Source organism: Lampetra planeri, chromosome 34 (assembly GCF_965212315.1).
Source record: "Lampetra planeri chromosome 34, kcLamPlan1.2.h2, whole genome shotgun sequence".
NCBI lineage: Eukaryota > Metazoa > Chordata > Hyperoartia > Petromyzontiformes > Petromyzontidae > Lampetra > Lampetra planeri.
In genome coordinates, this window is record NC_136140.1 from 3,090,331 (window position 1) to 3,108,653 (window position 18,323).

At 46.5% G+C, this 18,323-nt stretch overlaps 1 protein-coding gene across 1 annotated transcript in view; it reads left to right on the forward strand.

Annotated features, from left to right (window-relative positions):
- Positions 1 to 18,323, forward strand: part of LOC144730029 (A disintegrin and metalloproteinase with thrombospondin motifs 9-like) — a 171,419-nt gene that overhangs the window by 46,295 nt on the left and 106,801 nt on the right. Inside the window, exon 4 of the mRNA XM_078610498.1 lies at positions 11,392 to 11,744. Coding sequence (XP_078466624.1) covers positions 11,392 to 11,744 — 353 coding nt within the window. The remainder of the gene's footprint in view (positions 1 to 11,391; positions 11,745 to 18,323) is intronic.

Consider the following 18,323-nt stretch of genomic DNA (forward strand, 5'->3'; position numbering starts at 1 on the left):
TGCAAGGGTAACTCCCCCTTGTAATACTCAGCCATGCACCCGTTTGTTCTATCCCATGAGTCGAATGTGCATCTATGACAGAGCATTCACGGGACAATTCTGCTTCAAACATCTAAACTTTCTTTCTTTTTTCAATAAAGACTTGAACATCATTTTAACTGAACATATTTAAATGAAAGGCAAAACAAATTCGTAGAAAAAAATAATAGGCTTCATGCTCTGACTCACACTTGCGCAGTAGTTAGCGCACTACACTATCAACCCGGTGGTCTGAGTTCAATTCCCAGCCATGGCTAACATCGATGGCGAGTGATATCCCATTCAGCTCTTGGTCCCCCTAATGCACACTCGCCAGTGTGGTGAAGTATGGCCAAACAATCCCCATCAACAACAGCGTATGGGGAGGCCTTCATCGAGCAATGGATTGACAAGGGCCTGTGAATTATTTGTAATATTTGCTGCCACTTTGAGAGGGTTTCACTTCATTGGTAGTTTCTGCTTTCTACATCAACACCGATCTGTCCGATTTGTGAAGCAAATCGAGTTTGCCTGTGACTGGCGACTACGTTGGACGAGCTACACGTTCGATATGTATTTGCTTGCACGTACGTCTGTTGAACTTCTTTCGCACAGTACGTAGCCACTGATCGGAGTTTCTGTGACGGAGCGTCGTGGAAACTGAGCGGAGACACCATGGTGTGAGGGAGCATAACGCGAGAGCAGAGTGAACATACGAGGCAGAAACTCCCCTGAAAATGCCTATTAAAAATTAATCAAGGCTGAAACTGAATACAGTGTTTACTTGAAACGTAAATAGCAATGCGGCAAAGATGATCTCCGATGAAAACAATTAAGCAAATGCAGCTGGTGAAACGACCTTTTTGTGTCGGCGAAATCGAGCAAAGGGGTGGCATGACTGGTGGCGCCTCTGTCCACAGCAACGCGATGCTAGTTTTGGCTCCGATTTGACCCAGATAAGCGAACGGGACGGCGCGTTAGGCCACAGCCACCATAATTTCCAGACATTTAACTTGGGCCACGCATTTGAAAAAGGGGCTTTCTTTCTTTAGCGCGTTCCACCCACCCTGTGTAAACCGGGCATGGCGTCGGGGCCACACACAGGCTCGCTCGCTCGGGACATTAAGCGAAGGGGGGGTCGATCGTAATCTGAAAATGAGGCGTGGGGTGGGGGCCTGCAATGCGCTTCACGCTTGCCGCTCCGCAAACCCCAGGTGTGTCCCGTGCCACTACGGTAATCCTCGTGGTGGGACACCTTGAGGGAGACCCAACCTTCGGCCGGGTTGTTGCATAACGTCTCCTGGAATGCGTGTAATTGGCATAATGGGGGAAATGCTCTTCTGTAGGCCAATGGAGCCCCGCTCCAATTACTTTGCATTCCGTGCGTAATGTGTGTTGGGAGCCTCACGTTTATGGCCATTTGTCATTGTGAAGGAATCAGAGCCACAAGATTACATCACCAGAAAATGGATTTAATTACACGCCATTGGTAAACACAAGATGCATTAATAACTGTCATTGGAACCTGGCTATTTCTGAGCCATATTGTCCTAGAGAAGCAGCTGTGATTGTCAAGAGTAGAGTTGGGTGTGCTTGTGTGTGTTGTGTGTGTTGTGTGTGTGCACGCGCGTGTGTCAGGAATGTGTTCTTTCGTGGAATGGTCTTGCGAGTTGAACAGGTTAATTACGTTTGGGTTATGTCGTGTCGCATGTCAGCCGCACGTCAGATTCGCAATGCAATAACGCGCACTCACTATTATCAGTCGGGTAAATTGGAAGTCGGCTGCCAAACACCACTCCATCAACGTGTTTGTCCGCTACGCGCGCGTGTTTATCTATGTTGTGTTTATGAGTGGTGTTGGCCACCCATCCCCTCGTGTGCTGTGTCGTCCTTCATAGGTGCTCGCTAACAGCACTTGCTCCAACATTCTGTTACAGGCTATACAGGGTATATTTGTCTTTGTATGTATGTGCCTTCTTCAAGCAGTGGAGAGCCCATCAAGATGCAACTATGAATCATCAATACCAGACAGAGTTACACTGCGTCATGCATTTTTATCTTTTTTATTTTCACTATTAGGAATTTGAATGCAGGAAATTGTAAAATGTGGGCCATTAACGATGTATATTGAACTTCTTTCGCACTGTACGCAGCCAACCTTGCTGATCGGATGTGTGGAATCCTATGGGCTCCTTTAAGTAACCCATAGGTATGCACGTTATGCTGCTGGCAGAAGGTTCTCCACTAGAGGGAGATCTAGACAGCCCACGTAGAAGATTCGTGACCTACTCTTCCACGCTGACCAGACGTATCGGAAGAGGTGGGGGTACCCACACTTTACCCCGCTGTACACGATCTGCCACTTGATTCACTGCGCTACATTCATTCACACTGCTCTGTGGACAGAGGAGGGCATTTTTAAGAAACTTGCACCGTCGTTTTAGCTGCCACGTTGGGAGGTCGAATTGAACTGGTGACCTCTGGATTGCAAGCCCGCTGTGCTAACCATTATAGAAAGGCAGCCTGCTCACGTTATTTCGAGATAAAACAATGTTCCCGAAAGCACCAGCACTTTAAGACAATTATGTTTGTAAGAAAACAAGTGTTTGAGTACCTTTAGTTGGCGCTAGTAGTCATGTCAATGGGTCTTTGGGACAAGATTGATTAAATGCCTTTTTCGCTTTCCACAACATTGCACAATCGGCGATCCTTATGGGCCCCACATGACGCATATGCCTCTCGTCAACATCTCGATGCGGCCCCACCAAAACATGCCCCAGCGTTTGGCGAACGACTTGTTTCCACTCACTTTAATGTTAAGTTTCACTCGCCTTCGCATGCCGGAGCCTATATTTTGAAGAAAAAAAAAAGTGCGATAGGCAACGGGTGCGTTTTCGTGCAGTCACGTGCTGATACACGTGGGTACGACGAGACGTCGGCTCGTAGCGTCTCGCTCCGAAGCAAAAGTGCCACTCAGCTACAACAACAACAAAACAGGCGGCTCGCAAAGATGTTATTTGTTAAAGAGCAAGGCATTTTGCATGTGTGAGGTTAAAGCTCGGAACTTGAACCGGTGATTTTGACTTCGTTATGAATGGCAAGAGAAAACAAACATCACTGCACACTACGCTGGACGCAACAGCAAAAACACCCAACCACAATCATCATTCGGCTGACTCCTTTTGGCAGCTGTCCTTCCTCGGAGCAGAGGGCACAGAGATTGAGTGATGCATCCTGCCAAGCACGGTCACTTCTCTCAACAGTCCGTCACATCTCTTGACACTCGCCACTGCTCTGGCCTACTCAACCCCCTGCTCCCGTTCCGAGCCGTGAATTAACCGAATTCATCGCTCCATCTCCGTGGCGTGCGTAATCATTGGAGCGTTCCATTCGTTGGCATCTGTTCTGCTCAACCCCGCTCCTATTAAGTTTGTCTGATGATGATGATGATGATATTATCAACCTGCTCAAGTTTCTCGACCCGCTGCGTTTGTCTCAACGGCGGCTCTCCAATCGTCTATCCATTCACGTTTCTCTGACGCATTTTTTTTGTTTTTCAGTTTTTTGTTCCATATTCTACTGCGAATGGCCACGTCTCTGGGTGGCCTTGTGTACCGGCCTCGCAACGAAAAAAGAATTCCATCGGGTCCACTGCATTAACCCCTCTCCTGCCCCCCTAACAAAGGACGCAACTGTGTGCTCAGCCACTCGGGGGTCGTTTGAACAGTAGCGTCACACCCGCCAGCCCCCCCCGCCTCCCGACCCCCGCTAATGGGACCGCTTAAGGTTGCGAACAAGTGACTTCGGGGTTTTGGCGGCAAGAGCCGCCCCCATTAATAAAATAAACCCCCAGTCGGTCGCCCGGGATACTCCTCGGCAAAGGTGTGGGTGCCGGAGTGCCGGGGTCAGGTTCTCCAGGTCAAGGGGCGGGGTGTGGGTAGGGTCACAGAGGCACCACCTCCCGTAATCTGCTCTTTGCGCGCGCACTCTCTGTATGGACTATGTAGCCCCATGAGCCAAGTGAGGTCGATTGGTAACCACCTGGGGTTGGGAATGCTGCCAGTGTCCACCGTTAGCGTAAAGCTTAGCTCGCCACATGCTGTCTGATTTATAGACACACTTCATACTAGACATCTGTGGAAAATAAGATCTTCATTCTGTTTTTGGTGAAGCTAGTGGTAATTACTGGTGAAACGTCGTACTCAGATTTGAAATGTTGTGGCTTGTCTCTCCAACACACCGGTGTGCTGTACTAGTAATACATTGGCATGTTTTGTTTACGTGACAAACCTTACTAATTGGCTGTGTCGGGTGGTGGCGGTTTTAACGACACATTTATATATTTACGCGATCTAACCCAAAAAACAAACTCTATTACGTAAAAGCTTCATAGCTCAGCGGAATCCTCCAGTCCAAGTAAAGATTCTGATTCTGTTCCTGATATTCGTATTCCACAGATGTTTCATATCACCATTGCCTGCCTGCTGCTGAAACAATATCTACATCAAAGAGACAGAATTTCCTTTCTTTAATGACCTTGTTACTCGTGTAAAGCCACGATGGTGGCATTGATATCAGATATATTTGTGATCGAGATATTCTATGCACCCCCCCTCCACCCTCGGTGGTATTGATGAGGATGTTTTGGGCCAATGGTGACTGGGATTGGGTTCAACTGGGCCGGGCAGGGTTAGGGCATCAGAGCCACAGAACCATCGCAAGTGTCATTGGGGGGTGTGTGCCTGCTCTCGGTGGGAGGAGCTGCCCTGTCAATTCAAAATCCCCATGGGATTGCACAAGTGTCCCGCGTGATAATTCGGATTCCTGCACCAAAATCGCGGGGGATTGGCTCGTTTATGGTCTCCAGGCAGGAGCAGTTTAAATGAGGTGTGGCATCGTGAACGAGGAGGTGGAATGAATGCTGCATGCGATGCTCATAAACCAGCAATGGATTATATTTGTTGTGTATTTGTGTATGCAAGTGACCTCAAAGTATACACAATCATTAATAGGTTCACACATTTGCACGATCCAATAGTATTCACTGCATCATTTATTGAATTAATCAATTGACGGCATGTGGAAACTTTATTTCAACAGTCGGTTGATAGAGCACTGTAAATTGTTTTCATTATTTCTACACACAAACAACAACCTCCGTTTGCCACTGAGCGATGGTGATGTCACCACAGTGCTTGTGTCAGGTTTGGTGCGCTTTGAGGCCACATGAGGTATTGAAGAGTTCGCTGGCAGGAGGTCATTGAACAGACTCAGATGTTATGGGTTAACTGACTGAGATGAATCGCAGATGCAACGCCTATGCTCCCCACTCTGCCCACAAGCAATATTTTAGCGGCTTCGTCCTCTGCTTGTTGTTCTGAGCGTCGCTCTTCCAGCTGTTATTGCTGGAGGATGACTGCCTTTACTGCCCATTAGTATCCTTCATAAGCATCCTCCACAGTGGTCGAATTTGACACCGCTGGTACCGGTCATCTGAAAGTCTTATCAGCCACAAATCCTCCCATACTACATCTCTTATCTATCCCATGCCGCACCCATTTAGCTAAACAGAAATTTGTTGGGTGGGTGGGCATGCAAGCCACATACATGACCCAGACAATGCAGCCTCGCCTGCCGGAGGAGCTCACTGATGGGATTGTGTCCAGATGTTTCAAGGATCTGTGAGCTCCTCACACAATCCATCCTGGTGAAACTCAGGATAGATCATGGACAGGTCAGCCTGCATGTTTCAATCCAGTGACTATGTTCAGGTAGAGGGGTCGACAATTCACAAGCATAGAGAAGGAAGGGCATAACTGTGTCCGAGGTGACCCGATGTGTAACATGCCAAGAAAATTCCACACAGCATTACTATGTACACACACACATATATTTTCATTCATGATTCTAATTAAACACTAACAGCAAATAAATGGCACACTTTTATGGAAGCTAAAGTGCCTTCAAAATGCATACAAATATGGTTGTTTGAAGGAACCATAAAATATACCAGCAAAAGTTTTTTTAGTTTAAATATTTGTTATTTCATTATGAACTTCGTGTTAAATATCTCAAATGTGCATCATTATCAATTAATTGGTCGGCAAGTCTTGCGTGGTGAATTGTGAGTACTCCCAACTCAAGGCCACAATAGCCTTCAGAGGGCGTCGTTAGCTGCTTCAAGTGAAGGCCCTTCCAACAGCAGTGGCGTGAGCAAGACATTGCAGGGCTGCACCTTTACCTTTACAAACTATTTGATAGAAAACATTCTTAATTATGGGTGCCACGGTGATGAGATGTTAATTACCTCGCCTGGAATACAGGAGGTCATTGGTTCCATCCCGACCCGGATGCCTGCTGTATATTTTGAGTTTGCGTTTTCTCCACGTGATCTAGTGGATTTTCTTAGGGTCCTCTGTTTTTTCCCTCCAAATTTAGAATCAACGTGCTTCTTGAGTATTTGGCTGCTATAAATGTTTACGTGATAAACTATCGTTTGTGGCCTGGTCACTTCTGAAAAAGGTCTATATCGCTCAATGGGCCTTGCCTAGTAAAACTAAAATCGTTAAAATAGCTCGCTCATAATTTATCCTCAATATTTTTCCACCCCACACATCAGCGGGGTGCGTGGCACACAGTTTGGAGGTTGGGAGTTCAAACGCGGGTCAGGCGCCGACTCAGCCTTTCATCTCTCTGCGGGGTAGATAAAATCAGTATCAATTTGTGGGGAAGTGAGAAGTGGTTGTCCTAAGGAAGTCTCACCCCCCACTAAAGGAATGAAGACTTTCTATCACTGACTTTAAGGGTGCTAAAGGGATGAGCACCATCCCGTGCTCGATTAATGAAGACACCATCTTGTACTATGCTCTGGGTATTTATGACACTTAAAAAATGTATTCTCAAACTGAATTTGGGGATGTTTTGAAAGTTAATCATGTACTCGTTCACTAGGATATATATTTCATGAATGTAATCATTTACTGCCTCTTCATGCCTACATTTTACCGAACACATTTATTTGCCTAGGGATAGCTTTCACTGGATGTGCGGTGCTGGTTGCAGGTATATTGTTGGGGTCAATTACTCCAGACAGACGTGGTTGAAATTAATCCCCGGTTATATTCAATAACATGTAACGAATGGCATTAACTTAAACATTACAAATCAATGTTGGGAATTGTTGGGAATTATGCTTGTTGGTGAATAAAAGCACGTTGAAATAATACCATTTAAGATGACCGTTAATCCTTATAATCATTGAGAATCAAAATATATTTTTGGGTGGAACCTGCATTCAATAGTTTTGGCCAATACCTCGTTGAGCGTTTCAAACAGCATGGAGGGCCAATTTAATTCCGGGAAATGTGGAAAGTTGTCGATTGTTCTTGCATAATGCATTCAAACGAAGGGTGATGTGATTCATGTCCTGTACATGTACGGCCTATTGCCGGGATTCTCGCACGTTTGTTTAATAATGTATCCGTGCGTTTATTTTCCCTGGGAAAGTTTGCAGAGCACCCATATCCCCCAGGCATTAGGGTAGAGTCGGCTCACTTTGCCTAAAAGGTTATCAGGGTTTTTCGGCAGTAGGTTTGTGGGTGGGGGGTTAGGCTAGGAGCTGTTCCCAATAATTAACAATTTGACCTTCTCTCCAGAGACAATGGCAGAGGAAGTCACTTTATCTCAAGGGCCGCTTTATGGTTCTCCTTTTCACATGCCAGGACTCTCGCATTTTTGTGGTTAGATATTTATTTATTTCCATATTACAGCTCATTAAAAGAAACTGGCGGTGCGCTTGTATGAGAGGAAGAAAAAAAAATCTTTGGCAACATTCATACGTGTTTATTTTCGCTCAGAAACAAATGGTAGAAGTATATTTGACGCGCAGGATTTTTTTTCTTCCAACGATTAATATGGTTTGTGTGAATTGTTGAAGCATGCGGTTTATGGTTACGGTTCGCGTTTAAAAAAAATATATTTAAAATAAGACGAAATGTATTCGTTTCCAAAACGTGACGTAGGCTCAAAGTGTTAGCTATGAAGGTTGATAATACAACACGTTACCTTCTGTGTTCCTTTGGTGAAACCATTATCCTTGGGGCACTGTGTTAAGCGTCCGCTGAATTTGATCAATTTGTCAAAGCGTGTGCTCTTCCATGCTCTAACAATTCCTGTCATAATAATAATAATAAGCAGAGCCCCGACACGTTGCCTAAGGCATGCGGTGACATTGATGTCATCTCGCTTAAGCAAGGGAGAGGCATTGAAAACGTAATTTCTGCAGAAAATTGTATTGTTTACGGTGTCACATTTAAAACGAAAAAAATATTTCAGTTTCTTTGGACTGTAAATTATATATTTTTGTACTTAAAATCGAGTGAATGGTACGTTAATTAGTTATGTTGGATTGCTCCTATGTACGATATTGTCCTATTCAAAATGTAACATAATAATAAAAAGTTACAGCCCTCTTACAGGTAGGCTTTTGAGAAAAGTGTTATGATTCAAAATTGACTTTTGGGTCATATATTGCTTGATCCGTCCCAAAAATCAATAAGGAGCCCCCTTTTCAATTTCCTGCTGGATGAAGGCCTCCCCACGCCCCTCGACTCTAGGGGCCGTTTAACCATATTTCACCGCACTTGCCGGGAGTACCTTTGTGAATGCAGCACTCTGGGACCAGCTCAGGTATTGCCCGCCGCCGAGGTTAGACAAGGCTGGCATTCAAACTCAGTTCGACAGGTTCTAGTGGCACTAACTACGGTACCACCGCTCTGCCAAATTTGATCTATATCCATGTTAAATAAAGCTACGTACGTGAGCGTAATTTATAATTTCTTCTAAATCGTCTGCATAATTTCTTTACAGTCAAAATAAAACAAACAAGGGACTGTGTTGGCAGCGGTATACAAAAACATCGTTCTGAAAACGTCTTCATTAAGTGGGTTATCGTCAATTATTTTAAGTCATTCTGGTCAAACCAGGGGGGGGGGGGTTATTTTTGTGCACTTGAGCGAGCGCCATATGAAGACGAGTTGCACCTTGGGGCCGGCGCGCTGCCGGATCTCTCCGCAAAATGTGAACCACGTGGCCGCCGTGCACCGGATTGCACAACGCCCGGTGCCCGCTGCAACGCACTGCAGGAACAACAGAGGCAACGCCCCTGGCCTTTCCCCACAAAAGACTCTCAGTCTCCGCGTTCGGTTTAGAGAAGTGGGGTGGGGGAAGGGGTCGGGATTACAGGTAATAGATCTAAGTAAAGGTAAAGGTGAGAAGCCCTGCAAAGGGGCACGTGATGGGTGCTTTTTGCTTGTATGCCCTCCCCCCCCCACTTCTTCCTGAGAGCTGTTTATAATTGGTGCAGACGGCAGACAAGACGTTAAAGGCGCAGCCCTGCAATTGCTTGCTCGTGCCACTGCTGGCAGAAGGGTTCAATGTTTGGCTTACTCTTTCAGGTGGGATTGGTGGTGGTGGTGGGGGGGGATTTTAAGAAACTTGCAGCATTGTTTCAACTGCCACGCCGAGAGATCGGATCGAGCCGGCCACCTCTGGATTGCATGGCCCTCCGATTAGCGTGGTTGGCTGCGTAAGGTGCGAAAGAAGTTAAACATACATACAAGGCGCCGTTTGCTGCGAACCGATACGGCAGCAAAGAGCCAGGACCGACCCGGTGTTGTGAATGGGACTGCTGCACAGGCACCAGGCAGAGTGACACGCGGCTGCGGTGCGACAATTGGCGATGTTTATCTGCTGCGCAAGGCTGACCTCAGGCAGTGGCCCTATTATCGTGGGGGAATGATACCGGCAATCCTGGAAAGAAAAGATGTCTTTGTGGACCTCAATTTGTGCAAAAACAGCAAATGTGGGCTTAGGCTTGTAAAAAGAAAAAAAATGTAGATCCCCTTTTTGTACTCTCCCCGCTCTTTGTCTCTCTCGCTCTGTCCACACTGTGGCTTTGAAGTAGGAAAGGGTTGTTAAAGTAGAAAGCACTTAAGGCTGTGTTCGTCTAAGACTCAATGGTGCTGGTAATGGCACCCTCAGGCCACGGCCGGAGCTGCACGCACGCGGCAGTACATCAACAAGGTTGCAGCAATGCGGAAACACGCGCACTGTGGCGGCGACTTACCGCTGGTGCGCTTTCAGGATCAGGATCAGAATCAGCGTCTCTATTTCGACTGCAGGAGGAATCCGATGAGCAATTATGCAGCTCTCTTTCCCACAGATGTCCGGCATGGGTGGGTCAGTCGAGTTACAACAGCAAACGGTACAAACAAAACACGATAAGCAGTGCAAAGCAGGTAAGCAAGTCACGAAATATAATAAAATGACTTAGATACTTTTCGATTGAAAGCTTTCGTGACTGCAGGGATTCATCTTCTTGGTTCTTTCAGTAAAGTCACGTGACTTTACCGGTAAAGTCACGTGACTTTACCGAAAGAACCAAGACGATGACTTAGATACGTTAATTATACACGCTTTTAGTTTGTCCACCTCGTTGGTGTGTTCTCATGGCCAGGTTGTGTTTTGGTGGTCCGAGCACCACACGTGACGAGGACTTCACGTGTGCACAGACAAGTGGCTCTCGGGGAATGTTGAGAATGGCATTCCGATAAAGCTTCCGCTGACCCATTCAGCCCCGATCTCCGTGTCCGCGTCGCACGATGTCACAAGAAAGCATTCCGGCAGCGATTTACATTGTTACGAATGCATCTCAGAGTTTCTATACGTGACTTTTTTTTTTAATCAGCATTGCTAATAAATGTTTCACGGCACTGGATGTAAGCGTCGGTCTTCGTAGCACCTTTGATGTGCAGCACGTGATAGAGTCACGTACGGCATCGTTCAAAGATTATTATCTCGAGGTTTAGTGTGTCATAAAACGCTGAAATGGAAATGAGTACAATTAATAGAAGTGTGGCTGTACAAAATTAATCAGCTTATCGGGCGATTAATTCAGCTCCTGGACAGGCATTTGGGGGCATTGTCACATCGCAGAACTGTGAGAGTCAGCGGCGGCTTGGGGAGGCATTCATCCAGCAGTGGATTGATCATTGCTGATGATGACCTAATAATATTCTGCAATAATTGTATGTAATATAAAATACAATTGGAGGGTCGTCGATTCTAATTCTGGTTCGGGTTTAAGCCGGCCTATCGTCCCTATCGGCTTGATACAACCTCAATAGTGGTCATACTATGGAGAACCTACCACCTGCCATGGCAATGTGGAATCTACACCACCCGATCAGGGCCACTAAATCGAAACGCGTGGGCTCATCGCTCGTTTGAGCAATGAAACGTCTCCGAATTTAATCGTGACCACAACAATTCACCGCGAGGCGTCTGCCGTGTCCGTTTCCTCCCCCGCCGCAGCCCATCGATCGACGAACGCATCTCGGCCGTGGCCCGCTGGCGGCCCGTCGCTGGTCGACGACCTGAAGAGGGCCCGGCGCGACCTGGAAGGACGGGCAGCGGAACGCGAGGGCAGAGGCGGCGATGCCGGCGCGGCGGGCGACCGGCCTCCGATGGCGGCCAACGGAACCAGCGGCGATTGGCGGAGTCGAGGGGGCGACCGGCACGGGCCGGGGGAGGGTACCAGCAGGGCGCGACGCAAGCGGTTCCTGTCGTACCCCCGGCACGTGGAGGTGATGGTGGTGGCCGACAGGAAGATGGTGCGCTACCACGGGGAGTCGCTGGAGCACTACGTCCTCACGCTCATGTCCATGGTAACGTCGCTCGGTCGGGTCGTCACGCGCGGCTACCGCAAAATGTGTCATCCCTTCAGCTGAGCTGGAGGCGAAGGTTTTGGTGGATCGCACATTTTGAGATTTCCAAACCCTCTGAGCTGTGAGGTTACCGGGCGGTGGCAGTACAATAAGTAGAACTGTGGACCATCTGTGCAGACCTTTGAAGGTTACCTCCCCTTTGATTGTTGGTTTTCTCTGGGCACTCTGATTTGTTTACAAATGCAGATCGTTCGTTAAACATTCATTTGACAAACAACCCAAGGCACGACCCTCTTGATAAGAGCCTTGGAACTCATGGAGGCTCTCATAGATAGATGAATCACATTTATTATTTTGTATCTAAAATAAGGACTGTCTTGGTAGAGAGTGGTGTGTAGAGACTTCACGGTGGTGAGAAGTTAACTCCCTTGCCTTGTTTACAGGAGGTGCTATCTCGAACCAGAGGGCCTGTATATTTGGAGTTTTCATGTTGTCCCCATGGTCATGTGGATTGTTTTCCGAGTCATCTGGTTTTTCCCTTCACATTTAGAGTCACATTTGGCAACTCTAAAGTTCCACATGATAAGCCACTTCATTGAGCTTTCATTTGTGGCCAGGTCGCTTATGAAAAAGAGCTACATAGCTCAGTGGGACTTACTTGGAGAAACTATTTAGTATTAGTTTGGTGTTTTAACATCTTGACACCTGTTTTATTGCCAGAAATGGGTAAACCTATTACACAGTTTTAGATTATTGTAAGCATAAAATCCATACTGTGGGGTTAGTAATATATATAGAACGATGTATTAAAATAGAGAATTTTACATGCACTTTCTATGCCATTACAAGTGAGATTCACGATTCGAATCCAGTGGTTGCCCTGGTTAATACTGTGGTGTATTAACCGTCAACTCAGACACTGCCTGCATCATAGTGGACGTTCACGAGAGAGTTTGCCACTGTGTGCTGGCATTGTCGTCCATATTTGCCAATTAATATCCATTGGTGGAAATTGCTCATTGTCATGGCAGGGTGACAACTCTCTGTGATGGGTATCGTGGTCAACTTCCCTCCAATTTATTCCTGAACAAGTTTGTGTCAATTTTATTCACCCTCGGATGGATGATGCGTGGAGACCATCCTGACCGGAAGTTGAACTCGCAGCATTGGGAGCTTTCTGCTCGAAGAATCAGAATCTTTACTCAGGCTGGAAGAAACCAATTAGCCGAGCTTCAACCTATGATCCATTTATCATGCACACAGAAAATTACATACCGGTACATTAACTAACCATTACATGAGATGGCATAGATCAGGGGTGGGGGAACGTCCGACCAGCGGGCCATATAAGGCCCCGCAAAATCATTTGGTCTGGCCCTGCCAAGGCAACCGCAGGCGGGACTCGAAATTTAATAAATCTAGGAGCAAACCTGGAAAAGCAGTTGCGAGTAGCAACATCTTCAATACCAGCTAACATCACACGCCTCACCAAAGAGAAGCAGTTCCAGCCATCGCATTAGGGGTGAGTTCATTAAATGTTTTACCAAATATAACAGGCTAATTGTTAAGTTGATAATTTAGTATGGCCCTCGAATAATGTTATAAATATCCACATAGCCCTTGGCAGAAAAAAAAGGTTCCCCACCCCTGGCATAGATAAAGGTGCAGGTCTGCAAGTGTTTACTCGTGCTACTGCTGGCAAAAATTGCCCTTCACTGATGTGCCCCCGGGAGAGTCCCTCTGGGAGGGTCTTGAAAGGAGTGGGAGTACCCACCCTGGCCCTCACCGCACATGACCTGCAAATCGACGAACTGTGGTGTATTGCTGGGGGGAGATTTGAGACAGGGGCAAGGGGAGATTTGTGTTGTATTGCTGGGGGGAGATTTGAGACCGGGGCAGGGGGAGATTTGAGGAAGTCGCCCATCGTTTCAGCTGCCGCACTGGAGAGATCGAACCGGCGACCTCCGGACCACGGAGTCGAGTGTGCCAACCGTTAACACCGGGGCAGCATCCACTCACCGTTATATGAAGCAAAGTAGTCGAAGCCACGGATCACGTCTGTTAGTAAGAGAACAGTGAACTTCAAAGTGACTGCAAATGCTACAGAGGACAATTATAGCAAGCGGGTATCCTTTTCACAGTTTACTAAAGATAAGGGGGGAGATGAGATAGGTTAGGCGACACACAATAGCTCTGATTTCCCAGGAGCATTACCGCGGTGCAGTTACGAAGAAGGGCCCTGATGCCTTTCTGTCTGGAAACTAAAACAAAAAAAAAGCCACAGCTAGCGGGGATGCTCCCAAAATAACCACTGGCCTTGAACCGAGGGATTTGGAGTGCACTGGCCTTGCATTAGACTGCAAGGCCCCGTACTCAAATAGCGAGGCGTCGTGGAGTTATTTCGAATGAGCTCAGCAGCGGCGGGCGCAAGCGATGCGTGCGGCGCTCCACTCAGGATGGGGCCACGTCACAGCGCCCGGCGTGACGTGGCCCCACGGGGACCGGTCCCGCTCATTGCAACGCGCTGCTATCCTTGACATTTACAGTCGTAATTTGAAACATATTCCTCCTCTATTTGCGGTGCATGCGACGAGTCTCCCAGCTCAAGATGGGTTCAGGGTCGCCGATGGCCACGAGCCAATCTTTATCGTTTTTACACTTTAATGAAAGCCTGCGGCTCTCCGAGGTGATCTCAGGTCGTGCCGTGCATTGTTCGGCGTGATTCCCGACAGTCCATTGCATCTGCTGGGAGCTTCTTCATGAACTCTTCATGAACTCCGCACATCAGGAACGTCGAACAATGAACTTCATCCGCACCGTACGTAGCCAACTATGTCAATCGGAGGTGGGGGGGAAACTAGAGACAAAAAGCAGTTAGAAAGAAATACGTTTTCAATTTACATTTCTAAGTCCCCTGCCAGTACTCCAGTCTCGGAAGGAAGAGCATTCTAGACAGCTACAGAAGCGCATCTGGAAGCGCGCTATGCAGTGACCGTCTTTGTTTACACCGCACGATACGCAGTACGACCCGATAACGCATCGGTGTGGCGTACAGCACAAGCGCGATAATATGCACAGCCTTCAGTTGCCTTGTTGTTCCACGCTGATGGTTCCCACTGCGTAAGTGGAGTGCTCTTGCCAATAACACGTGGTAAGTTTAACGCGTAGGCTTTCGCGATCAAGATAATCCATAATACAGGTTCTTTTTTGGTTAGATCGCGTAAATATATAAATGTGTCGTTAAACCCGCCACCACCCGACACAGCCAGTTAGTAAAGGTCTGTCACGTAAACAGAACGTGCCAATTCGTTACTAGAACAGCACACCGGTGTGTTGGAGAGCAAAGCCACAAGATTTACAATCTGAGTACGACGTTTCGCCAATAATTACAACTAGCTTCATCAGACAATATCCAGATTTGTGGAGAAATCCTCCTGTTTTATTCACACTTTTATATATTTACACGAGCTAACCCCAAAAAACTTGTATTATGGAACTTGTGGCAACACAGCAGCATGTCTTTAACTCGCCTGGCTTTCTGAAGAGACTCAGATAGTCAAAATCCGCGTGTGTGCTGAAACAAATACTTCTGTAAAAGTTTGTCTGGGAGGATAACAGACCGATGAACTCAAAAACTATTTTAATGGGAACAACAGATATTCGTGTTTTTTTTTTTTAACACACTTTGCTTGAGCATGTTGTAGATTATATCTGTTGTCAATTGTGCTTTGCACTCTGCTTGCTTGGTGGAATCTTTCTAACTTACATATGACAATAATTTAAAATACAATCATTCATTTATATATTCTACTACATGTTGTATACACATGGTCAGTTCCGTAGAATTACAGCGTTGGACATAACTTGTGTAACACAAATTTAACATATTATCATTTTGGTTTTGAGAATGTATCATAGTGCTTATGGATCAGTTTGGTGCTGGACATCGAAGAGCTAATTTTAATTGCGCATTTATTCAACGCTTTTGTCATTTCATTACAATGGAATTCCCCAATAAAAACGAAACACGTAAATAAATCGTGCAGTAACAAAAACAAATTGGACAAGTTCCTTAAATCTCCACGGTTTTGTCCATCCAAGAAGTTTAAATGTGCGCGCCACAGTTAGTCAACCGGCAAGTCAAATGTGTTGGGGTCAGGCGTGGGCACTCCCACCTCTTCTAAGAGTCTGGTAATGCAAGTATGAATGTGGAACTTCTTTCGCTCTGTACGTAGCCAACCGTGCTAATCGGAGGTGCGGGGTAAGGACAAACTAAATACAAAAATCAGTTCTAAAGAAATTCGTTTTCAATCTAGTGTGGAATAGTAGGCCAACTACCCTCGAGAAATGGCTTTTCAGAGTGCCTTCCAGTGGGTGCCGTTCCGCCAGCAGTGGCGTGAGCAAAGAGTTGCGGGGCTGCACCTACATCTTCTCCATTCTCTGCTAACCACTTTTTTGGCTTGAAGCAGTTTGGCAATGAGATGCTAGATGTAGCTTCAAACATGGGGGGGGGTTATCACCATAGGATGGCATGAAAAACATCTCTGCTAAAAATGCCACGTGATTGTTTCAAGGTGTGATGTAAAAAAAAGAAGATTTTAAAGCCAAAATAGCATCTTCTAACAAAATGCAGGCCGTGAGAAGTGATAAGGGCTGATATGTGCAAACGAGCCAGGCCGTTTAGAATTGCCAAGTTATGTGTCCGTGCTTGGCGGATCACACCCGCATGCGCAGAGCTTCACGTAGTACGCTAAAACGTGCACGTTCATTTATCAAACTCAACGGTATGGCTTTTTTTTGGCGGCGTTTGGCGGACAAGGCCACTCTTCAATTTCTGACGGCCAAAAAAGATTTTTTTTTTACAATTCCACACATTTCACTTCACGTTAGTGGTCTTGTCAAATCACAGCCGTGATAATACTGCATTCGAGCACGTGTGTGATTATGCAAACATTCGGTATGGTTAAATCATGTCTATTTAGCTAGAAATAAATCCGCCGCATTACAGAACGGCCACACGTCTCGAGTGGACGCGATTCCCCCCCAAAGTATTGGCGCAGTCCCCTTGTCCGCGCAGACACGAGCCAAGCGATTCGCGAAGAAGCTCTCTCCTTCCAAATCTCACCGCTTCCCCGTAAGCTCGGAGGAACTGCCCCGCGACTGCTCTTGACGTGCGCTCCTTTTGAACGTGCTCAAGCCCATCATGGGACCTCCTTTGCCAGTACCAAAATATACTAATAGGGGTTTTCCCCTTTTTTCTGGCAACAAAACTGACACCTTTTGCAAGGAATCATGCTTACATTATCCACAATACTTGCAGTCAAATGCAAACAAAAAACAATACTCTGATAATTTATGCATTGTCTTTGAAACTGATTGGTCCACACCAGAGACGGCTTTCTTTGGAGCCTCGTATCATATGGTGTTTATTTTAGGGCACGCGCCTTTTGGCGTCATCTGGTCGAACATCATATGAGACGAGGCTCCAAAGAAAGCCGTCTCTGGTGTGGACCAATCAGTTTCAAAGACAATGCATAAATTTTCAGAGTCTTGTTTTTTGTTTGCATTTGACTGCAAGTATTGTGGTTAATGTAAGCATGATTCCTTGCAAAAGGTGTCAGTTTTGTTGCCAGAAAAAAGGGGAAAACCCCTATTAGTATGCTCTAGCTCCTTGAAAAACAAAAATCTAGCTCGCACGCCCACACATGCCTCACGTGTAACGCGATTAACTGTTGTGAATAAAATAATAATAACAGTACAAACGGAGTCTGATATATTGGCGGCGATAACAACGAAACGTTTTACGAGAATGTGACAATAAAGATTGTTGTCCCGACCTAACAGTGGACTGGGTTTTAAAGATAATGCCAACAAAAAAGTAAAAACTCTTTAAAAATGTGCAGATGTGACCGGTTTAGTAAATAGAGAGATATATAGCGATGCATTTGTAATATGCATGCTTCATTATCTCACACTGAAAATATCTTGCTTGACTTCCATATCATAGCTATGACAGGTAAATATCTCAGAATAAGGTTTGGTGGCTAACATTTTATGACCTTCAATTCTTTGTGCGGTGAGTAATCGGAATGTTTCAAGTTCACATTCTGGTCAGGTGTTAACTCTTCCTCTTTAACCTTCAACCCTCTCGAGTCCACAGAAAGCAAGAAGCCCTTCGTGGGAAGTCCACCGTGGTTGTCTTGTAGCGCATCAGAATTTCGCTTCACTACAAGTGGACGGTTTCGCAGAGCTCTGCAGTCCAAGCAGCATGGGTCTGCACTGCTTTTGGCAGAGCTGGATTTGCAGGTCGCCGCGCACGTGTGCACGCGTCCGTGCGCGCGAGTGCCAGAGACGCGCTGTGATGCGAGGGAGGCCTGGAGACGTCCGGCTTTTGGGGCGGAAGTCGGATAAATGATGAGTGGCGTGTGGGATGGGAACGCACGAAGGTGCTCCGAGCGTGATTAGGGCAAAGAGTCCTGCCAAAACCACGGTGGCACGGAGCGGTTCTTTGGCAACTGTCAACTGTGCAGCTCAGTGCTAAGCACGCTTACCCAACCGGGAGATTATTAAGGGGCTTTT